Source organism: Myxocyprinus asiaticus, chromosome 36 (genome assembly GCF_019703515.2).
Source record: "Myxocyprinus asiaticus isolate MX2 ecotype Aquarium Trade chromosome 36, UBuf_Myxa_2, whole genome shotgun sequence".
NCBI lineage: Eukaryota > Metazoa > Chordata > Actinopteri > Cypriniformes > Catostomidae > Myxocyprinus > Myxocyprinus asiaticus.
In genome coordinates, this window is record NC_059379.1 from 1,440,983 (window position 1) to 1,462,500 (window position 21,518).

The 21,518-nt window shown below is 38.1% G+C and overlaps 2 protein-coding genes across 3 annotated transcripts; one reads left to right on the forward strand and one right to left on the reverse strand.

Moving 5' to 3' along the window:
- The first annotated feature begins 2,946 nt into the window (after window positions 1-2,946).
- Window positions 2,947-15,690, forward strand: LOC127426671 (dnaJ homolog subfamily B member 12-like). 2 transcript variants are annotated; one of them, XM_051673627.1, is made up of 9 exons: window positions 2,947-3,185; window positions 4,551-4,701; window positions 6,500-6,645; window positions 6,814-6,987; window positions 7,199-7,272; window positions 7,523-7,632; window positions 10,154-10,326; window positions 14,118-14,264; window positions 15,407-15,690. In XM_051673627.1, exons 1-8 carry the CDS (start codon window positions 3,053-3,055, stop codon window positions 14,237-14,239), a joined length of 1,083 nt encoding a protein of 360 aa, XP_051529587.1. In that variant the 5' UTR covers window positions 2,947-3,052; the 3' UTR covers window positions 14,240-14,264; window positions 15,407-15,690. The 2 variants fall into 2 exon arrangements, with proteins under 2 accessions (XP_051529587.1, XP_051529586.1); XM_051673626.1 differs by having other exon boundaries at window positions 14,733-15,689.
- Window positions 15,691-16,981: 1,291 nt separating this feature from the next.
- LOC127426684 (DNA damage-inducible transcript 4 protein) lies at window positions 16,982-19,037 on the reverse strand. The gene is made up of 3 exons (XM_051673642.1): window positions 18,870-19,037; window positions 18,070-18,267; window positions 16,982-17,962 (listed from the first exon to the last, which is right to left on the reverse strand). Exons 2-3 carry the CDS (start codon window positions 18,248-18,250, stop codon window positions 17,475-17,477), a joined length of 669 nt encoding a protein of 222 aa, XP_051529602.1. The 5' UTR covers window positions 18,251-18,267; window positions 18,870-19,037; the 3' UTR covers window positions 16,982-17,474.
- Window positions 19,038-21,518: the final 2,481 nt, after the last annotated feature.

The window sequence follows — 21,518 nt, forward strand, 5'->3', positions numbered from 1 at the left end:
AATAAAAACAATAGTTCTCCAAAATAGAACTACTCCCATGTTTACCCTTTATAAGAAAGTACTGTGGTAATACTATGGTGTTAAAAGATTTTTACCACTTTTATATGCAATGATATACAGTATGTATATGATGTTTCTTCCAAATAAAATATAAGAAAAAGCATGGGATTGCCATCTCATCATGTGTCAAAATAAAGTTTTGTAAGTGATCTACAGCGCGATCTAGTGTGATATTAAAAAATAACTTTATTATCAGACATGTGATGATGTGAATGTGATTTTACAAGCTTTTATATGTCATGAAACATGACTTCATCATGCATGACGTCAGATCATTAGATCTCAAATTAATCTAACAGACTAATAACTCCATATAATGAGAATAAAGAACGCATTATTTATTTTATTTCTGAAATATATCATTGTACTTTAATTTAACGGCACCGTTATTTGGGGCATTTATTGATTGCGTTTGCACACGTCATCATTTGTCGCCTGGTCAGACTGTTATCCATAGAAAAAGTTGATAGAAAGGCTTCAACACGAAGCAGGAAATCTCGAAATGGGCGGAATTTAGTTGCCTAGAAGTTTTCACTAATTGGTTAGCTGGGTTTAAATAATAATATGCTGTCATTTTAATTAAACGAAAACAAAATAACAATTCAGTGTATATTGATGTTTCTCAATATCATTATAGAGGTGTAAATTATTGTCCAGGCCACATTTGAAATTGTACCATATGGAGTTATATATGTGCCACAATTCTACACGTGCAAAATTATATTTTGAGCGCACAAAATTGTTCTGCGCGTGCAAGATGAAATTTTGAGCGCACAAAACGTTCTTCTGCACGCGCAAGGTGATATTTTGAGATGTACCATATGGAGTTATATATGTGCCACAATTCTGCATGCACAAGATGATATTTTGAGCGCACAAAAATTTTTCTGCACGCACAAGATGATATTTAAAAAAAATAAAAAAAAATAAAAATAAAAATTCTGCACGCACAAGATGATATTTTTAAAAAAATAAATTAAATTAAAATTAAAATTCTGCACACGCAAGATGATATTTTGAGCACATAAAAAATTGTCTGCACACACAAGATTATATTTTGAGTGCACAAAAATTGTCTGCATGCACAAGATGATATTTTGAGCGCACAAAAAAATGTCTGCACATGCAAGATGATATTTTGAGTGCACAAAACATTTTCTGCACACACAAGATGATATTTTGAGCACACAAAAAAAATTCTGCACATGCAAGATGATATTTTGAGCACACAAAAAAATTTCTGCACATGCAAGATGATATTTTGAGCGCAAATTTTTTTTCCTGCACATGCAAGATGATATTTTGAGTGCACAAAAAATTTTCTGCACATGCAAGATGGTATTTTGAGCACAAAAAAAAAAAAAAAAAAAAAATTCTGCAAGTGCAAGATGATATTTTGAGCACACAAAAAAATTTCTGCATGCGCAAGATGATATTTTAAGCGCGTAAAAAGTTTTCTGCATGTGCGAGATAATATTTTGAGTGCACAAAAAGTTATTTTGTACACGCTTGAACTCTTAAACTCTTCTTGCAAAGATAAATTCATTTTAATCAAATAAAATTACATTTTGCTCGAATAATTTTTTTGAATGTGAATTTGTTCAGAATTCTTACATTTTACTTTCTCCTCCTACCCACTCTGGGTGCAAAATAGCTTTTTGCACGCTCAAAATATCATCTTTCGCATGCAGAAAAAAATTTTGTGCACTCAAAATAGAATTTTGTGTGCACAGAATTGTTGCACAAGTATAACTCCATAGTACCACAGACTATTTAGCACCCGAGACGGAGCACTTGCATTAAAACGGATGGAAGAAATAGAGATGTTCAGGTTGTAGTATAAAAACCCAGAAGAGAATTCATCATGGTTTCCCTCTGGATTTTCCTATGGGGTTTTATATGGGCAGATTTGGATTCATGGCAAAAAAATAAGTTCTGTGGTAAATAGATATTTGGACATTTTGTTACACACAGTCACACCTCAAATGTGAATTCTGAAGCCGTATTGAAGCAGCGTAATTTCAAATAAAAAAGCATGCTGGCTTTCATGTTTGAGATATGAAAATGTGTAATTTATGATGTGTCCAAGTATCGTAAATAATGTTTCCCACAGACCTTATTTTACTCACAAATCCAAAACTGCCATTATTAAAACCCATCGAAAATTCCTGAGGGAAGACATTGCGAATTAGCCTTCTCAGGGCTGAACAGCTCTTAGGAACGCCAAATATGGTGGACATAGAAAAGGAAGCCCCGCCTTACAGGGAAAAGAGCCAATCACCTTTCAGATAGAGATACATCACTTGTCAGTCAACTCGAGAACGCACATGCACGTTAGCTGGACTAGCCTGAAAAATAGCGTTTTTTGTTCAGTGTGATCTGAGCTAAAGAGGCACAATTTATGAAACCAGTGTTGTCTGATTTAACTGCTGATTTGAAATATGTTCTTTGATTGCAATCTTGACCAACCATTCCTGAGATTTTGGTCTTTCCCCATTCCAGTAGACAGGAGCTGCACTTTTAATGCCGCTTGTTTCCATAGAAAAATTACGGCCAGGGAGCGTTCCAAAGATTGTCACCGAGTGGACTGACTTGCCTTGAAAGAAACTTTGGCAGAATGCGACTTACGTTGTCACGCGGTACCTGATACTTTTCTCAGCGCTTTTTGCGATAGACCAATCACAGACGTTTGTGATTACAGAATAAGGCGTTTTGTAAAATTGATTTTATAGAGATAGCTGGAGCGGATTACAACTTAGATGTCAATTACGACTCCTAGTCAGTCATATATTCAAATGATTATATTGTAATGCAAAAAATGTATACGTCCTAAGGCTTGAATGCATCTCAAAGGGGGAATTCTGTTATTTGAGCCAACGAGCGCCCTCTAGAAGTGAACACGCATTTTGTGTCACAGTTGTCAATATTTGTCGCTCAATGGTGCTGTATATGTATATCTATTTAATTAACTGCGTTTCTAAGTAGTTCAGTGATGGAAGTGAACAGGGATGAAGCGGAGAGATGTATCGACATCGCGCTCGGAGCGCTGAAGAACGCGCATCCGGAGAAAGCGCGCAGGTTCCTGGAGAAAGCGCAGCGGCTTTTCCCGACGCACCGAGCCCAGGGTGAGCGCACTTAACCCGGGCTAATCCACGGCCGCGACCGCCCTCATTCGCTCTACTATAGCACTAAACACAGATGGAACATCTGTAAACCTTTTTAAACGCATTACATGCCTTTATTTGGTGTACATTAATCTATCTAAATTATGTTGAGTCAGATGTGGTGTTATGTGTTTGTTCCTTTATGTCCGATTGATTGGCCCAAATCTGGTGCTCTGTCATATTAAACAGATAAGATTAATGTTAATTGTAGTGTGTGTGTGTGTGTGTGTGTGTGTGTGTGTGTGTGTGTGTGTGTGTGTGCGCTGTCCTAGCAGTGATGATATAACTATTGCATACAGGTTAGAATACATTCAACTGTCATGCTAATCTTGCTGCACCTCAAAATGCATCTAGTGTGCTCCCTAACTAGTCAGCATATCACTATGACAGGTGCATCCAGCATTTTTGAGCATCATACAAATCATATTGCTCAAAAATGTCTGTGTAGGTGTAACCGGTCCTGCTTGACCCACTCCAAGCGGGATTCGAACTGGGGTCTCCGGCATGGGAGGCAGGCGCGCTAACGAGGAGTCTAAAGGCATCAGTCGCTAGTGTGCTTCTTGAGGCCAGGGGAGTGAGGTTTACACACTGCACAGCTACCTTACCAGCTGGCTACCGTTACACTCACCCCCTTAAACCTCACTCCCATCTGGGTCACGGCACCACTGTAACCGGACCTGCTCCGAGCGGGATTCGAACCGGGTGTCCAACATGGGTGGCGGGTGCACTAACGAAGAGGGCTAAAGGCTACAGCCTCTAGCGTCAGTCGCTAGTGCGCCCCTTGAGGCCAGGGGAGTGAGGTTTACACACTGCACAGTTACCTTATCAGCTGGCTAGCGTTACACTCACCCCCCTAAATCTCACTCCCATCTGGGTCACGGCACCACTGCAACCAGTCCTGCTTGATCTGCTCCAAGCGGGATTCGAACCGGGGTGTCCGGCATGGGAGGAAGGTGCACTAACGAAGAGGCTGAAGGCTACAGCATCTAGTGTCAGTCGCTAATGCGCCTCTTGAGGCCAGGGGAGTGAGGTTTACACATACCGTACAGCTATCACGTACCAGCTGGCTACCGTTGCACTCACCCCCTAAACCTCACTCCCATCCGGGTCACGGCACCACTGTAACTGGTCCTGCTCAACCCGTTCCGAGCAGGATTCGAACTGGGGTGTCCGGCATGGGAGGCGAGCACGCTAACGAGGAGGCTAAAGGCTATAGTATGATGCCCCAAAAAATGCTACCTATATAGGGAGCTCACTAGATTTTGAGCTGAGTTGTCGTGTTTCCTCTTGAGTATTGATGTATACTATGTCCCAATTGTTTCTCAGAGTTGCTGGAGTCTCTGGATGAGACCACGTCTACAGAAGGCGCTGATGGAACAGAAGCCCGTCAGCGCAGGTCTAACGGCACGACACCTGCAGAGAACGGCACAGACTCCAGCAAACCATACACACCCGAACAGGCTGAGGCCGTTAGAAGGTGCCAGCAGTGTTTTATCAGAACTTTTGTTTGTTGTCTGTCAGGTTCTGTTTGATGGCGAAATATCTGGGGTCAGAGGTCAGGCTAAACAACCCCCTGTAAGTCCTTTCCACAGGAGTCCTATCCTTCACTTTTTTATCTTTTCCCCTGAGGTCCACTTTTAACATTAGTCAAGGTCTCTAGCATCAAAAACAGTCATAATTTAGTTTTTCATGACCATTTTCCACCCTGTTTCTGACATTTACAGTGAAACCGTCTCTTTTTGCTACCTTAACCTCATATGACCCCACGTACACATGTGTGGACGTTGTATTTTGGCTTCGCTATACGCAACGCATAATTTAAATGAATTAAAGCCGACTGAACGGGGGGCCTGGGTAGCTCAGCGGTAAAGACGCTGGCTACCACCCCTGGAGTTCGCTTATTCTGAAACTTGTGTATGCATTAGGGATGGGCATTTAAAAAAACATTGTAGTCGCATGCTCAAACCCACAAAGTATGATTACTCATAAATTAAAATAACAAGTATGACATGCTACTCTCCACGATCCACGCACAACTTACCACACGCCCCATTGAGAGCGAGAACCACTAATCACGACCACGAGGAGGTTACCCCATGTGACTCTACCCTCCCTAGCAACCGGGCCAATTTGGTTGCTTAGGAGACCTGGCTGGAGTCACTCAGCACACCCTGGATTCGAACTCGTGACTCCAGGTGTGATAGTCAGTGTCAATCTGTGCATTTTATCACGTGACTCACTGTGCATGACACCGCGGAGACTCACAGCATGTGGAGGCTCATGCTACTCTCCACGATCCACGCACAACTTACCACACGCCCCATTAAGAGCGAGAACCACTAATCACGACCACGAGGAGGTTACCCCATGTGACTCTACCCTCCCTAGCAACCGGGCCAATTTGGTTGCTTAGGAGACCTGGCTGGAGTCACTCAGCACACCCTGGATTCGAACTCGTGACTCCAGGTGTGATAGTCAGTGTCAATCTGTGCATTTTATCACGTGACTCACTGTGCATGACACCGCGGAGACTCACAGCATGTGGAGGCTCATGCTACTCTCCACGATCCACGCACAACTTACCACACGCCCCATTAAGAGCGAGAACCACTAATCACGACCACGAGGAGGTTACCCCATGTGACTCTACCTTCCCTAGCAACCGGGCCAATTTGGTTGCTTAGGAGACCTGGCTGGGTTCGAACTCGCGACTCAAGGGGTGGTAGTCAGCGTCAATACTCGCTGAGATACCCAGACCCCCCACAACATGATCTTAATATTTTTGTGAATGAATTAAGTTATGCGATAGTAAGAATGCGTAACTTGCGTTGTGAATTCGCTGTTTCTGTAAAAATGTGCTACATTTAACACAAATATCCTAAAAACTGTCTAAAACATGGAATGGTCTCCAAAGCTTAAAGAATTCACAACACAGTAATTTCTACAAAGTAGCTAATCCTACCGTATACTCAGCTAAAATTTTATTTTCATCTGCTAAAATTATATGCCATTTTAGCCGGAGTAACATAAAAATAAATAGCTGTGTAAAAAAATTAAAGCTGGTTTTGAAATCCCTGGATTTCTTACAATAAGAGACCTGAAACATTAACACAAGGCCATCCACTTTGGTCATACTTCTGTATGTTAATGAGCTCAGAATCACAGCAATCTCTAAATGAGCCGTTTTCGCAGCTTTATTTCCATCGATGTTCTGCTTGTACTAGAGATGTTTTGTTTTCTGTTCTTACAAATGCTCTGTTTTCTGTGTTTGCCAGAATAAAGCAATGCAAGAACTATTATGAGGTTCTCGGCGTGCAGAAAGATGCTTCAGAAGACGACCTGAAGAAAGCGTACAGAAAACTGGCATTAAAGTTTCACCCCGATAAGAATCGTGCCCCGGGGGCGACCGAGGCATTTAAAGGTACAGCGGCCTGATTTTCGAATGCTTGCTTTATAATCTGCCATTTATCTCAGTTATAACATGGATCCATTTCCAGAAAGTGTAATGAAAAAGGTTGATTATTGTTCTTTTCGTTTTCTTTTCTATTTTTGCAATCCTGTCACTGTAATTGTGTTTCTTACATTATAGCCATAGGAAACGCGTATGCAGTTTTATCTAATGTGGAGAAGCGGCGGCAGTACGATCAGTTCGGAGAGAAGCGGAGCAGCGCGGGCAGATCCAGCCATCAGAACGCTCACTTTGAAGCCGATATCTCTCCTGAAGATCTCTTTAACATGTTCTTCGGAGGAGGATTTCCTTCTAGTGAGTCTGAGTGTGTGTGTGCGGAGGTTTATTTGGAAGAAGGGGTTTTTGTGCTTGTGCTGAATTTATTTTGAGTCCGTAGCTTCATCTCTGACAGTCAGAGCGTGTGCTGGGAAGCCTATAGTCACAAAACTCTGGATTCGATCTTTATCAGACCTCATGCATTCCTCCGACTCTCTGTAAAGACATGCATCTGTTTCGTTTGTTTCAGGTAATGTTCACATGCACAGTAATGGAAGAATGCGCTTTAATCAGCATCAGGGCGAGCGAGGAGAACACAGAGGGGTGAGGAACATCTCACTGACCAACTCTGAGATGCTTTGAGGACGTCAGTAGAGTTATAAAGATTAAATGATTATTGGATTTGTGTTTGTGTGTGTATCTTATAATCCTCATTTAGTCAGTGGTGTGTAGTGGAGAGTAGACGGGTTATTTTGTGAATGCAACACTAGAGGGCAGCATTGGTATGTTTTTGATTAGAGGTGTGTGTGTGTGTGTGTGTGTGTGTGTGTGTGTGTGTGTGTGTGTGTGTGAGGGTGGTCTTGCTCTCCTCATGCAGTTGATGCCCATCCTCATCCTGGTCATTGTATCAGCACTCAGTCAAATGATGGTGACCAGCCCCCCCTACAGTCTCAGCTACAGACCGTGAGTTATCAGTATCTCTCAATACAGTATGTCTTTTTCATATAACTCTTCGTATAATGATGTCCAGGTCATATATCACCCCAAAAATGATCAAAAATATTTATTGTCTTGTGACATTATCATTATCATTTTGATGATGTTTTAGTTTGTTCTCATTACTATTATACTGTACATTTTTGTTAAAACATTTCTAATATTATTATTACTACTAATAATAGTAATTCTCTTTTGTTTTGTAATTTCTATAGCACCTTTTACAAATCCATGGGCGCTTAAGTAATTTGTCTTTTATAAGACGGGTGTTTCTTCAACTTTGGGCACTTTTAGAAAGTCTTGGTAAAACTTAAAAAATAAAATAAAAAAAAATAATAAAAAAAATCACACTCTCACTAGTTGATTTAATTGATCTACTATCTAACAATATCCAACAGTGTGTGTTCATGCATTGTGTTTAATCGAATTCTGTGCTGGAAACGACATTTTTAGTGTTTTTTATTTTTTATTTTATTTTATTTTTTAAATGTCTTTGTTTTGCTTAGGGTAATTTCATTTAGCTAACATTTGATGTATCCTAAATAAATGACATAATAATAAAATAAATTATTATTTAATAAAACATAATTAATTAAGTTATATTTTATTTTATATCTTCAATATTAGGTGCTATTATTAGTTACTTATTATTAAAAATATTTAATAAAAAATAAATATTAAAATTAAATATTTTTTCACAGTTTTTGCATCATTTGTCAAAATTACAGCTTGTTTGGAAATGACGGACAATAAAAATATTTGATATTCCTCTTGATTTTCCTTTGTTTTGTCTCATATTTCATGCTCTTCACTGACACTTTTGTCCACTTGGTTATCAAGTACACTAACTTTTTACAAAACTTTATTAGGGGATAAATTGATGCCACAACTGTGCGACAAAAATAATAGAAATAATTTTCACACTGCAATAAATATTGAAATGATTTGTGTTAATTTCACTCTTTGTTTAGATGATCACAGTTTAAAACGTGTAATAATTATTGTATTTTCATAGTTTAATATTGAAAGTCTAAAACAGTCAAATCTAGACATTAAAGACATTTGAAAAGCACCAAAAATAAATGATGAAGGCCTACTATTGTCTATTATTCTCATAAAAAGATAATGTCACAAAACAGTCCTAAACTTAGGCATAGTTTTCTTTATGCAAAATAAAATGTCCCATTCATTTGATTTTGGTGTGAAATATGACCAAGACACGTTCTTGACAGGTTTTGTCTAATTCAGATTTCATAAACGCACAAAACATGAACTTCAGCTCTTTCTTTGTATTAACTTTCTACTTTCATAACAGACTCAAAATACTGTACCAGCTTAACACATCCATTAACAGGCTTTGAACTTCAAAACAATGTTGCTAATTAGAAAATGCATGACTATATATGATAAAAATGCATATACTGTAGATACATGCATGAATAAATTTTCTATATACAACATTTTTATTTTTAATATATGCCCGATACATTTATGTGTATGCCCGTTACAAGAGGGGGTCCTAAAGCGCCTCTGTTTTGCATTTTTCTAATTGAATACAAAGTGCGTTACGTAACACTGAGTGTAAAGTCTAATTGAAAACTTTATATAAATTTGGTGTCCTTTTTGCTTTTGTACGTAATAATATTACAGTATAACCCAGAAGTGCTCCACCAAAATATTTGCACATTCTTATAATTTACAAATTTATCAAATAAACAAGATAAGAAGGCATTGATACATACATGTGTTTATTGGACTGTGATTTCGGAGTATTAATCCGTTCCGATCACCTTGTGCTGATCCTGCGCTCCTACGGTGCTGAGACGTTGGTCCATTCAAGCTCACCATGCTGATGGCACCTGAACAGAGCTGACCAATCAATAGCTGGTGAGCAGCTGGCCGGTTGGGTCACAGGTCAAGTCCCAGTCCCTAGTTTTCACAGGTCAGCACATGAACATGCGTGTGTGACATGAGAACACAGATAAACCCTGAAGAAATCACAGAGAGGTGTTTGTTTCTACTCACTTTGTTGACATATTGAAATAAGAAGCTTTCAACTTTGATTTCGTTTCATTAAAACACTGATCACAAGGGGGCAAATATGGCCTCTTATTAAAAGGGATTATTTCGGACACTGTCCTCTGCTTAGTCCTGCTGCAGATGCATCCTGTCAATCATGCGAGAGCTCTTCTGATTGGCCGAGAGAGATCATAGGAGTGCGAACTGTGTGATCTCGCAACCTTTGACCCTGATGTATCTGTATCTAGTGTGTGTGGACAGTCCGACTCCTCACACACACCATGTGCATGAACCTCATGAGTCGTAACCTCTGACCTCTCCCGTGTGTAACCCGTGTTGAAAGAATGCCTTCCTGAATACATTAAAAAACAACCAAGCTCATTTCAAGCATGGTTTTTAAGATCACCACAAACATCAACTTTAGATTGAGAGTGTATATAAACATCATGTCTCTCTCTGATACACACAGGTCAGCCGGTCACGCACACAAGCGTGTGACGGAGAATCTAGGCGTGACGTATTACGTGAGCGAGCGTTTCGTTCAGGAGTTCGGTGGTGTGAAACTGAAGCAGGTGGAGAACAGTGTGGAGGACGATTACATCTCCAACCTGAGAAACAACTGCTGGAAAGAGAAACAACAGAGTATGTGACACTCACACACACAAACACTGCTATAACACACAACCCAGTCAGTCTGTTTATATCATAAAATACAGTTAAAAGTACACGCTGCATTGGGCTGGGTAAAAATTTAGATTTTCAGATTAATCGCGATTAATCACGATTAATCGCGATTAATCATGATTAATCGCAATTCATCTCAATCCCGATTTTGATTCTTAAAATCCCAAGATTGAAGAAGTTCAGCAGCGAGATCGTTTTACTGCATGTTGAGAGTAAAAGTTTGTTTTGACTCATTCTGTGTAATGTGTGTCCAAAGACAAGATCCACACAATCCATTTGTCATTGAATAATATTGCTGTTTGTGTTCTTTACACAAAACAACCCATTTAATTTTAATAACACACACCACAGATGCGGTAAAGAAGCCATTCGACTCCACTCTTATTAATATGCGCTTAACTGAAACACTTCTGTGAGACGCTCGCTGAACTGACGCTACTCTTAAAGAGACATTACTGATTTAGCATGCGTTCTACATGTCAATGTAAATTAGGGCTGTCAACTGGGCTGAGAAACTAAATTGAAAATGTTCCCTTAAATATTACCAAAATTCAAATGAAATTTGGATTTTCAAGTCAGCAGATTTTTTAATTGACGTTGTGTCCACAAGAGGGCGCAATGAATACATATAAACCACATAGCACCGTGCTAAATTATTGCAAAGAACATTCCTGGCTGTTAAAAAGAAAATGAGCATTCCGTTTTAAACAAATGTGCATAAAATGCCAAATAAATAGATAAAAAGTTTTATTTAGTGGTTCATATTCTTAAATGTTAAGTAAAAAGTAAAACAAGGGGGAAAACGTTTCAATAGACAGTTCTATGTTAACATGGTGTTACACTGGTGCCACATTATTCTAGCCCAGATTTTCGCTTAAAGGAATAGTTCACCCTCTTGCCATCATGTGTATGACTTTCTTCTGTACAACGCAAATGAAGATATTTAGAAGAATATCTCAGGGGGCCTGGGCAGCTCAGCGAGTATTGACGCTGACTACCACCCATGGAGTCGCGAGTTCGAATCCAGGGTGTGCTGAGTGACTCCAGCCAGGTCTCCTAAGCAACCAAATTGGCCCGGTTGCTAGGGAGGGTAAAGTCACATGGGGTAACCTCCTTGTGGTCACTATAATGTGGTTCACTCTCGGTGGGGCGCGAGGTGAGTTGTGCGTGGATGCTGCAGAGAATAGCGTGAAGCCTCTACACGCGCTACGTCTCCGCGGTAACGTGCTCAACAAGTCACGTGATAAGATGCACAGATTGACGGTCTCAGATGTGGAGGCAACTGGGATTCGTCTTCCGCCACCCGGATTGAGGCGAGTCACTACACCACCACGAGGACTTAGAGCGCATTGGGAATTGGGCATTCCAAATAAAAAATAAATAAATAAAAAAAGAAGAATATCTCAGCTTTGTAGGTCCAAACAATACATGTTAATGGTGATCAATACTTTAAAGCTCCAAAAATCACATAAAAGTAATCCATAAGACTCCAGTGGTTAAATCCATGTCTTCAGAAGTGATATGATAGGTGTCAGTGTGAAACAGAACAATATTTAAGTCCTTTTTTACTATAAATCTCCACTTTCACTTTCAGATGTGAAAGTGAAAGTGGAGATTTAGAGTAAAAAAAAAAGGACTTAAATTTTGAAGTTTCATTTTATTATTGATGGAATACACAGAATTTGTACATTTAAAAAAAAAAAAAAAAAAAAAAAGCTCAAATGTGACGTAAATGATGAAGATAAAAACGAATGCAAAAATAACATTTTATTAAGGTAGTACTTTCGTAATGTGCCAAGTTAGATGGTCTCCTGTATGAATCAGAATCGAATGGAGAATTCGATTTAAATTCAGTCCTGCATTTAAATGCAGGACTGAATCCCTTAAACTATTGTCGCATGTGTGAATAGGATACAGAAGTCACTCCAGAAGCTGTTACTGAAAGTGAATGAGGGCTGACAAGCTCCAAAAATGAGAAAAAGCAAAGAAATAGTCACAGTTGTACCATATTTGATTTTTGATGGAAATAAAAACACTGCTGTGAGGCATAGACTTACAGTGAGATCTCTGTATTCACTTAATCAAATTTGATTTGAATTTGAAGTGCACAATTATTGCAACAGGCCTAGTCCTGACTAGATCCCTGTATAGAGCAAAATCAAGAGAGTAGGCTATGTGACTCAGGCAACGTTTCCCTCTGCCATGTCATACGTGTCTTTCCAAACTTTGTAAACTCTTCACTGTTACTGAAGCTGTTGATTCATTCAGTTTGAAAGCTGGTTGGAACAGGATTCATACTTCCTTTAACGTCAGTCCAGTCCTCACCGTCACATGAATCAGCACTCTGTCTCCCCTCAGATGTTGCACTTCAGCCTTCAAGGCCTTTAAATTCACACCCACATTTCACTGACTGAGTAAACAGCATTTTACCATCTGGTTTACCGTTTGTCAAAGCAACACCCACACCTGAGAGATCTTTGTGTTTGATGTTTCAGTGAATTATTGAGAAATGTTTTACTTGTTTGTATTATAGGTTACTTCACCTAACATGGAAATTATGTTGCTCACTCTGATGTCATTCCAAACCCGTTTGACTGTCTTTCTTCAGTAGAACACAAGAGCAAATGTTTGGAGAATGTCAAAGTTGCTATTTCCATACAACAAAATCATATAGTGAGCAGGGTCTGTCTAGCTCCATAAAAAACAAAAAGTATATCACAAAATTAGTGCATATGACTTGTGCGCTATATTCCAAGTCTTCTGAAGACTTAGATAATAATAATAATAATTTAAAAAAAATAATAAAAAAAATAATTAAAATAAATAAAATATATATATACTTTGTGTTATACAGTAGTACCCGTCTGTTATTTTATTACTAATAATTACATTTAGTAATGTATTATTTTTTTCAATAATTAATTATAATAATTTACGCGGTGTTATGTTACCCAAGCTTTAATAAAAAAAAGTACGTTATTTTATTTATTATAATGTATTATTTATTATGATAATTTATTATTTTTTAATATAACAATTAATTTTTTTATGTAATTTATTATAATAATTTATATTTTGTGTGATTACCTAGGCTTTAAAAAAAAAGAACAAGTCTGTTATTTTATTAATAATAATTAATAGTAATTTATAATAATGTATTATTTTTTATATAATAATATATATATATTTTTTTATATAATTTATTATAATCATTTGTACTTTGTGTTATATTACCCAGGCTTTAATAAAAAAATAACAAACCTGTTATTTTATTCATTGTAATTTATTATTTATTATAATACTTTCATTATTTTGTTATATGATAATACATTTTTTATATAATTTATTATAATCATTTATACTTTTTGTTATATTACCCAGGCATTCATTAAAGACACAAGACATAAACAATATGTGTGTTAACATGATTTTACTGTGATTAAATCACATACTAACCACATCTGTGGAAAGATATAGCCAATTATACAACTTCGTTGCCATGGCGACACAATGCTGTAACCCTATAAGCAATTTTATCACACTAAAATACACATATTGTTTACCTCTTTTGGCTATACTTTTGTTTACTGATTGGGCCCATTGACTTCCATTGTAAGTGCTTTACTGGAACCTCGATTTGTGTTTATTTTAAATGAGGGACGAGTCGAATGGACTACTTTTAAGGGTTAACAGTTTCAAGTGTAAGAACATTATTAATGTGTCTCTCTCTCTCTATCTCTCTCTCTCAGAGGAGGGTTTGCTGTACCGTGCGCGATATTTTGGGGACAGTGATTTGTACCAGCGTGCTCAGAGAATGGGAACCCCGAGCTGCTCTCGGCTGTCTGAAGTTCAAGCGTCTCTACATGGATAGAACGACTGTGTCACTGCTCTACCTGGTGAGGACGCTGTCTCCATCCGCGGTCACGCTACACATCACGCTACACGTCATGCTCCATTCGAAAACACAAGCTAGTGCTTATCTGCTGCGTACCAAAGTTCAAGCTTTATGCACTCTCACCTGCGAGTTGTTCACAAATCAGGCCTAGACGGAATCTGCGTTGTACACATGCTTTGAAAGACGGAGGTGATGCGCGACATGTATTTGACATTTACTTAGAGCTGTTGCTTAGTAATTGCATTTAAACGTACGGAGTGACTCAACCAATGGTGTGAGTTTGGGGTGGGGCCATCTGTTAGTTTGGCCAATGGCAGATGGGGGGAGTATTTTGGAAAACCATCATTATTTTTATAATTCTGTTTAGTGACACAAGTGGCACAGAAGTACACGTTTTTAACCTTTAAAGAAACCTATTGCATTTTCGTCACAAGTAGTGCGTATTAATCATTCTTCTTTCGCTGTACAGGTTCCAAAAATAACAATCTCTCCAGTCTGGAAAATGGAAGAATGCCATACGGATTGTAAATACATTCTTTGAAAAAACAAGCCGAAAATTTGCAACAACTAATGAGCTTAACTAGAGAAGACTGTGGTGAAAACTGTGTGTGTGTGTGTGTGTGTGTGTGTGTGTGTGTGAGTGTGAGAAAGTGGAGCTGGTGTTTTGGACTCCTGTGGATATATTGGCATTTTCTTGTGGAAAGTCTGAAAGCTCATGTTGTCATTTTGCTGGATTCAGTCCCGAATACAGTCTGACTGATATGAAGAATCTGTTTTTTGCATTATGACTCAAGACTGGTGGTCCTATGACAATATCTGCATATAATTATTTGACTTTGTTTAGAGGAAGATCATGTCTTTTAAATGATTTATATTTGTATGTTTGAGATTTATCTATGCAGGGATTTTATCGCTGAAATTATCGAGTATGCTGTAAACTTTACCGATAACTGCCCTGCGTTTTTAGGAGTAACAATGAGTGCTGTACACTGGTAAATATTTATTGAAGGATCAAATAGGAATATTTATTTCATATGAAGTTCTAGTTGACTTAGTGGAAATATTTCATCGCAGACTGCATTTATTTCACTCTGAATAATAAAGATGTACCTGCCACTGTCTGTCACGTGTGTGTGTGTGAAGCCTGTTTTAGACGCAGGATGTCATCTGATGCCACAGTCGACTGAATCCTGCATTTCAGCACGTTCAGAGTCACCCGTGTGAAAAAAGCTGCATGGACTCTGACAGCGAATGCCGGAGTTTAAAAGGCCAGAACAGCTGAGAGAAAGTTAGCAACTTCACTTGTGCCGAATATTGATCGAAAGTGTTGAAATAACGCTTATCAGTTAATGACTTTGTGAATTTGACCTCAGAAGTCATTGAATCATGTCTGTGAAATAAAAGGGTTATTTTAGTGTAATTCTATTTGTAAGATTTCATTTGAACTGTGTTGTCTCTGCATGCATCTACACAAGAAATGCTATAGAGTAGTTTATCATACTGTTGTAAACCAAAAACATGAATTACAATCCAAAATGTGAAAATGGAAATGAGCATGAGGTGCATAAAGCCAACAAATGGAATTTTGACATTCCATACAGCGCTCACATTATTTGATATCAACAACAAAAGATACGGACAGCGATTTCTCGCTTCTAAAAGTTGCTCCACCTGTTTATTTTGACATCCTAACCATGCATGATTAAACGGTTAGTTGCATTATTTTTTCCCCCCCTGTGGTCCATGATAACCCATTCACAACTAGGGCTGGGTATCAATTCAGATTTCCTGATTCCTGAAGTATATTTAAGTCAGTTTTGATTACGCATGAGTGGAATTCTCTCCCAGATAATGCTGTAAATTGTACAATTATGAACGTGTGAATGTTTTCGTGACATGTCAGTATACAGTGATTCTAGTGCATTTAAAAGGTTTCTGATGGCACTGTAGGAACAAAAAAAAAAAATAGCAATTGACTGTTTTTGAATGGTCAATTTTGTCTGTCTTTTGCGCACGCTTTGAATTTAAAGGTAGTTTGCATGCAACCGCCTTTTAAAGATTCAAAGCAGAAACATTATAGATGGCCATTGGCTAGTCATTTTATTTTTAATTCATAACTACATTTTCATGCAACCACTGAAAAATACACACACACACACACACACACATTGTATATTAGCCTATTAAAGGAATATTCCAGGTTCAAGTTCAGCTCAATCGACAGCATTTATGACAATGTTAGTGTCGACTCGTTCCTCCTTTTCTTTATAAAAGCACAAATGTGTGTTCCAGTGAGACACTTACAATGGAAGTCAATGGGGTCAATTTTTGGAGGTTTAAAGGCAGAAATGTGACGCTTATAATTTTATAAAAGCACTTGCATTAATTCGGTTAAACCGTGTGGATTATTTGAGCTGTAAAGAGGTTTAAATCATCATTTTAGTGTTTGTTGACATTACATCATCATGGTTATCACACTAAATCATGTTAACACACGTCTTTTGTCTATTCTTTTGAAACCGTATTTAATGTTTACAGATTGACCCCATAATTTGACGTGTAGGCAGACAAAAAAAATAATTTGAATGATAGATACTATATATATATATATATTTTAACCCAGCCCCTCTATTTTTGGGAGGGAGGCAGGCGGGTCAATGACCCACTAGTTGAGAACCACAAACCTCTTAGACATGACACATCCAAACAAAAGGATCATTTCTTCAAAAAAAAATAATTTATTTTCTTCATTTCTTTAAATGGAAGTACAAAAACAGTACACATTGCATTTGAATATCAAATAAATAGTATGCATGGAACATGCATTTGACAGGAAATTAAAAGTACCTCTTCCATTTGATCTAAAAGGCATATAATTGCATCCAGACACTCTTTTGAACATCTTTGAACAAACTGGCACTTGCATAAAAGAAACAAATTTGTTGCATGTAATATAGCTGCCACATCTAGTTTCAGTGAAACCGGAGGTAAATGTTTCAAAAAGCAGTCAAACTCCTAAGTGCAACCTTAACATTTCATGAATACACTACCATACATGGTCTCTCTAGTCCATTTGAAAATGCCCTGGTAGATAATGGAGTGATTGGTAGTTTAAACGTGCTGCTTTAAACAGTCATACAACTCTATTGTAACTTCAGGCCTCTTATGGGCAAAAGACCAAACGACTATAAGTCGTAGATGATTGACAGTCTCAGCATTCTTCTATCAGAAGCTCTTCTGAGCTGTACAGTTTTCGTTTAATAACTCTAAATCCAGTGCTTAGTTTAAGTGCACGTCTAATGACCGGAGACGCCGGCGAGCGTCCCGTGAAAAGCCCCTGGATCTTCGGCCAGATCCCTCGGGAGTCCAGCCGTAGCACCAGCGTCAGCTGAAAGGTGGGCACCAGATAAGGGTCAACCGCTATCTGCCCCGCAGCCTCACAACTGCCCCCCTGCTCCACGCAAAGGTCGATGAGTGCCCCTCGCAGGCCGCAGGGCTCGCTGACGGACAGATGCATCAGCTCTTGGCCGATGTGCTCCAGAAGTTTCTCGGGTATGAGGAGTTTGGAGCAGTGCAAGACGCCGTCTTTAGCTTCGGTCAGGTCAAGTGCGATGAGCTGCACTACTTCTTTACACAACGCTTCTTCCATGGGGTCGAAAAACATGTCGGATTGGGACAAATCAGGCAGGGATATTGAACCTGAAAGAGATCATGACAAATGGTAAGCGCAAGTGTTACCCTCCTGGGTGCGAAACCCCAAAAGTGGCCTTTTCGAAACTTTGTGCAGAAATGTGGCATATATTCACCTGCGTCTGAAGAGTCGTCTGTGCTGCTGTGGTTATCCGACTCAGAATCCAGACTTTGGCTGTTGTGGAGTTTCTGCATCAATCTGCTCCAGGACAGACGTTTGGATGGAGCGTCAGATGTTGGTGTGGATGGAAGACTGGAGTCTTCAGAGGAAAAGCTTGAAATCAGCTGTTCCTGCATGCTTTAGTCCAAAATTACTGTAAAAGACACACAAAAAAAAATCGTTGTTATTAAAAGGGGAGCATGCATTGCACACAAAACCAGCTGGCAAGTTAAAAAACACTGCCAAAAAAAAAATCTTAAGATCAGAATAGTCTTGTTTAAATACAAATATAAACCCTCCTAAAACAAGAATGAAGAAGCATAAATAAACATTAGGTAAAGTGCATGCTCAAAACAGAAGCTTTTGCCAATGGGATGAGACAAATCAACTTAATTCAAGATATATTCTCTGAAAATAAATCTTAATGCATTCATGCATTGGGCTTTTCAGATAAATGTGTCTTGCTTAAAGTATTTAGTTGTTTGCACTGGGAAACAAGACAAAGACTATTATTCTTAGTGCATTAAAACCTTAAAACAAATTTTTGCCAATAATGTCATTAATCCTGCAAAGCTCATTAATGCTAACACTGCTTTTTACAAAAAAAGAAAAATGAAAAAGAGTGATGTCATAGATGTCCGTTGTTGTTGCGCTGGCTTTGTGCTGTAAGGTTTGAATGAGCTGTCAATGCACAACAATAAAAACAGCTCTTAATTGCACATTTAAAACCCTTCAAACAATAAATCATACACTTACCGATATTATGTACTTTATAATAGCAATGCCTCTTTAGTTGTGATGAATTGCAGGTGATTTTCTGCAGATTAAATAGTCGGAAACTAACAAAGCCGTTGTGTGAGATGAAGTGAGTGCAGTAGCAGCTGTGTGTCTCTGCAGCTATTCCTGCAAATCACTGACGCAACCGGTTAACCGCCTCTTTATATAGCCGCTGGCTTCGGCCACGCCTCCTTCCACTTTACAGCCAATCAGCGTTTATGTCACGTCTGCTGCGTCCCAACTTCGCCTGGCAACACGAAGCGGCATTGATCAGTGAGCTGTTGCTGTATGGAGTAATATATGTGCCACAATTCTGCACGCGCAAAATTATTTTCTGAGTGCACAGAAATGTTCTGCGTGTGCAAGATGAAATTTTGAGCGCACAAAAAGTTATTTTGCACGCGTAAGATGATATTTTGAGTGCACAGAAATGTTCTGCGTGTGCAAGATGAAATTTTGAGCGCACAAAAAGTTATTTTGCACGCGTAAGATGATATTTTGAGTGCACAAAAAATTATTTTGCGTGTTCAACGACATTTTGAGCGTACAAAAAGTTATTTTGCACATGTAACATGATATTTTGAGCACACAAAAATGTTCCGCGTGTGCAAGATGAAATTTTGAGCGCACAAAAAGTTATTTTGCACGGGTAAGATGATATTTTGAGCACACAAAAAAAATTCTGCATGCGCAAGATGATATTTTGAGCACACAAAAAAAATTCTGCATGCGCAAGATGATATTTTGAGCACACAAAAAGTTATTTTGCGTGTGCAACATGAGATTTGTGAGTGCAAAAAAGTTATTTTTCACGCGTAAGATGAAATTTTGAGTGCACAAAAAGTTATTTTGCACACACAAGATGATATTTTGAGCGCACAAAAAGTTATTTTGTGTGTGCAACATGAAATTTTGAGTGCACAAAAAGTTATTTTGCACACGCAAGATGAAATTTTGAGCGCACAAAAAGTTATTTTGCACACGCAAGATGATATTTTGAGCGCACAAAAAAAAATTCTGCACGCGCAAGATGATAGTTTGAGTACAAAAAGTTATTTTGCACACGCAAGATGATATTTTGAGCGCACAAAAAAAAATTCTGCACGCGCAAGATGATAGTTTGAGTACAAAAAGAAATCTGCACATGCAAGATGATACTTTGAGCACACAAAAAGCTATTTTGCACGCGTAAGATGATATTTTGAGCGCACAAAAAGTTATTTTGCGTGTTCAACATGACATTTTGAGTGCACAAAAAGTTATTTTGCGTGTTCAACATGACATTTTGAGTGCACAAAGTTATTTCTCATGCGTAAGATGAAATTTTGAGTGTACAAAAATGTTCTGCGTGTGCAAGATGATATTTTGAGTGCGCAAAAAGTTATTTTGCACGCGTAAGATGATATTTTGAGCACAAAAAAACATTTTCTGCATGCGCAAGATGATATTTTGAGCACACATAAATGATCAGCATGTGCAAGATGAAATTTTGAATGCACAAAAAGTTATTTTGTACACGCAAGATGATATTTTGATCGCACAAAAAGTTATTTTGCACGCGTAAGATGATATTTTGAGTGCACAAAAATTATTTTGCGTGTTCAACATGACATTTTGAGCGCACAAAAAGTTATTTTGCACATGTAACATGATATTTTGAGCGCACAAAAAGTTATTTTGCACATGTAACATGATATTTTGAGCGCACAAAATGTTATTTTGCACATGTAACATGACATTTTGAGTGCACAAAAAGTTATTTTGCACATGTAACGATATTTTGAGTGCACAAAAAGTTATTTTGCACGCGTAAGATGATATTTTGAGTGCACAAAATTTATTTTGCGTGTTCAACATGACATTTTGAGCGCACAAAAAGTTATTTTGCACATGTAACATGATATTTTGAGCGCACAAAAATGTTCTGCGTGTGCAAGATGAAATTTTGAGCGCACAAAAAGTTATTTTGCACGCGTAAGATGATATTTTGAGCGCACAAAAAAAATTCTGCACGCGCAAGATGATATTTTGAGCACACAAAAAGTTATTTTGCGTGTGCAACATGAAATTTTGAGTGCACAAAAAGTTATTTTGCACACGCAAGATGAAATTTTGAGCGCACAAAAAGTTATTTTGCACACGCAAGATGATATTTTGAGCGCACAAAAAAAAATTCTGCACGCGCAAGATGATAGTTTGAGTACAAAAAGAAATCTGCACATGCAAGATGATACTTTGAGCACACAAAAAGTTATTTTGCACGCATAAGATGATATTTTGAGCGCACAAAAAGTTATTTTGCGTGTTCAACATGACATTTTGAGTGCACAAAAAGTTATTTTTCACGCGTAAGATGACATTTTGAGTGCACAAAAATGTTCTGCGTGTGCAAGATGATATTTTGAGTGCGCAAAAAAAAATTCTGCACGCGCAAGACGATAGTTTGAGTACAAAAAGAAATCTGCACGTGCAAGATGATACTTTGAGCACACAAAAAGTTATTTTGCACGCGTAAGATGATATTTTGAGCGCACAAAAATTTTCTGTGTGTGCAACATGACATTTTGAGCGCACAAAAAGTTATTTTGCGTGTTCAACATGACATTTTGAGTGCACAAAAAATTATTT

What these genes read in the sequence shown, in the direction of transcription:
- LOC127426671 (XM_051673627.1), top strand. Translation starts at nt 3,053, where the DNA reads ATGGAAGTGAACAGGGATGAAGCGGAGAGATGTATCGACATCGCGCTC. An exon ending in CCCGACGCACCGAGCCCAGG is followed by an intron (nt 3,186 to 4,550) that starts GTGAGCGCACTT and finishes ATTGTTTCTCAG; the next exon opens with AGTTGCTGGAGTCTCTGGAT. An exon ending in TACAGTCTCAGCTACAGACC is followed by an intron (nt 7,633 to 10,153) that starts GTGAGTTATCAG and finishes TGATACACACAG; the next exon opens with GTCAGCCGGTCACGCACACA.
- LOC127426684 (XM_051673642.1), bottom strand. Translation starts at nt 18,250, where the DNA reads ATGCAGGAACAGCTGATTTCAAGCTTTTCCTCTGAAGACTCCAGTCTT. An exon ending in AGACGACTCTTCAGACGCAG is followed by an intron (nt 17,963 to 18,069) that starts GTGAATATATGC and finishes GATCTCTTTCAG; the next exon opens with GTTCAATATCCCTGCCTGAT.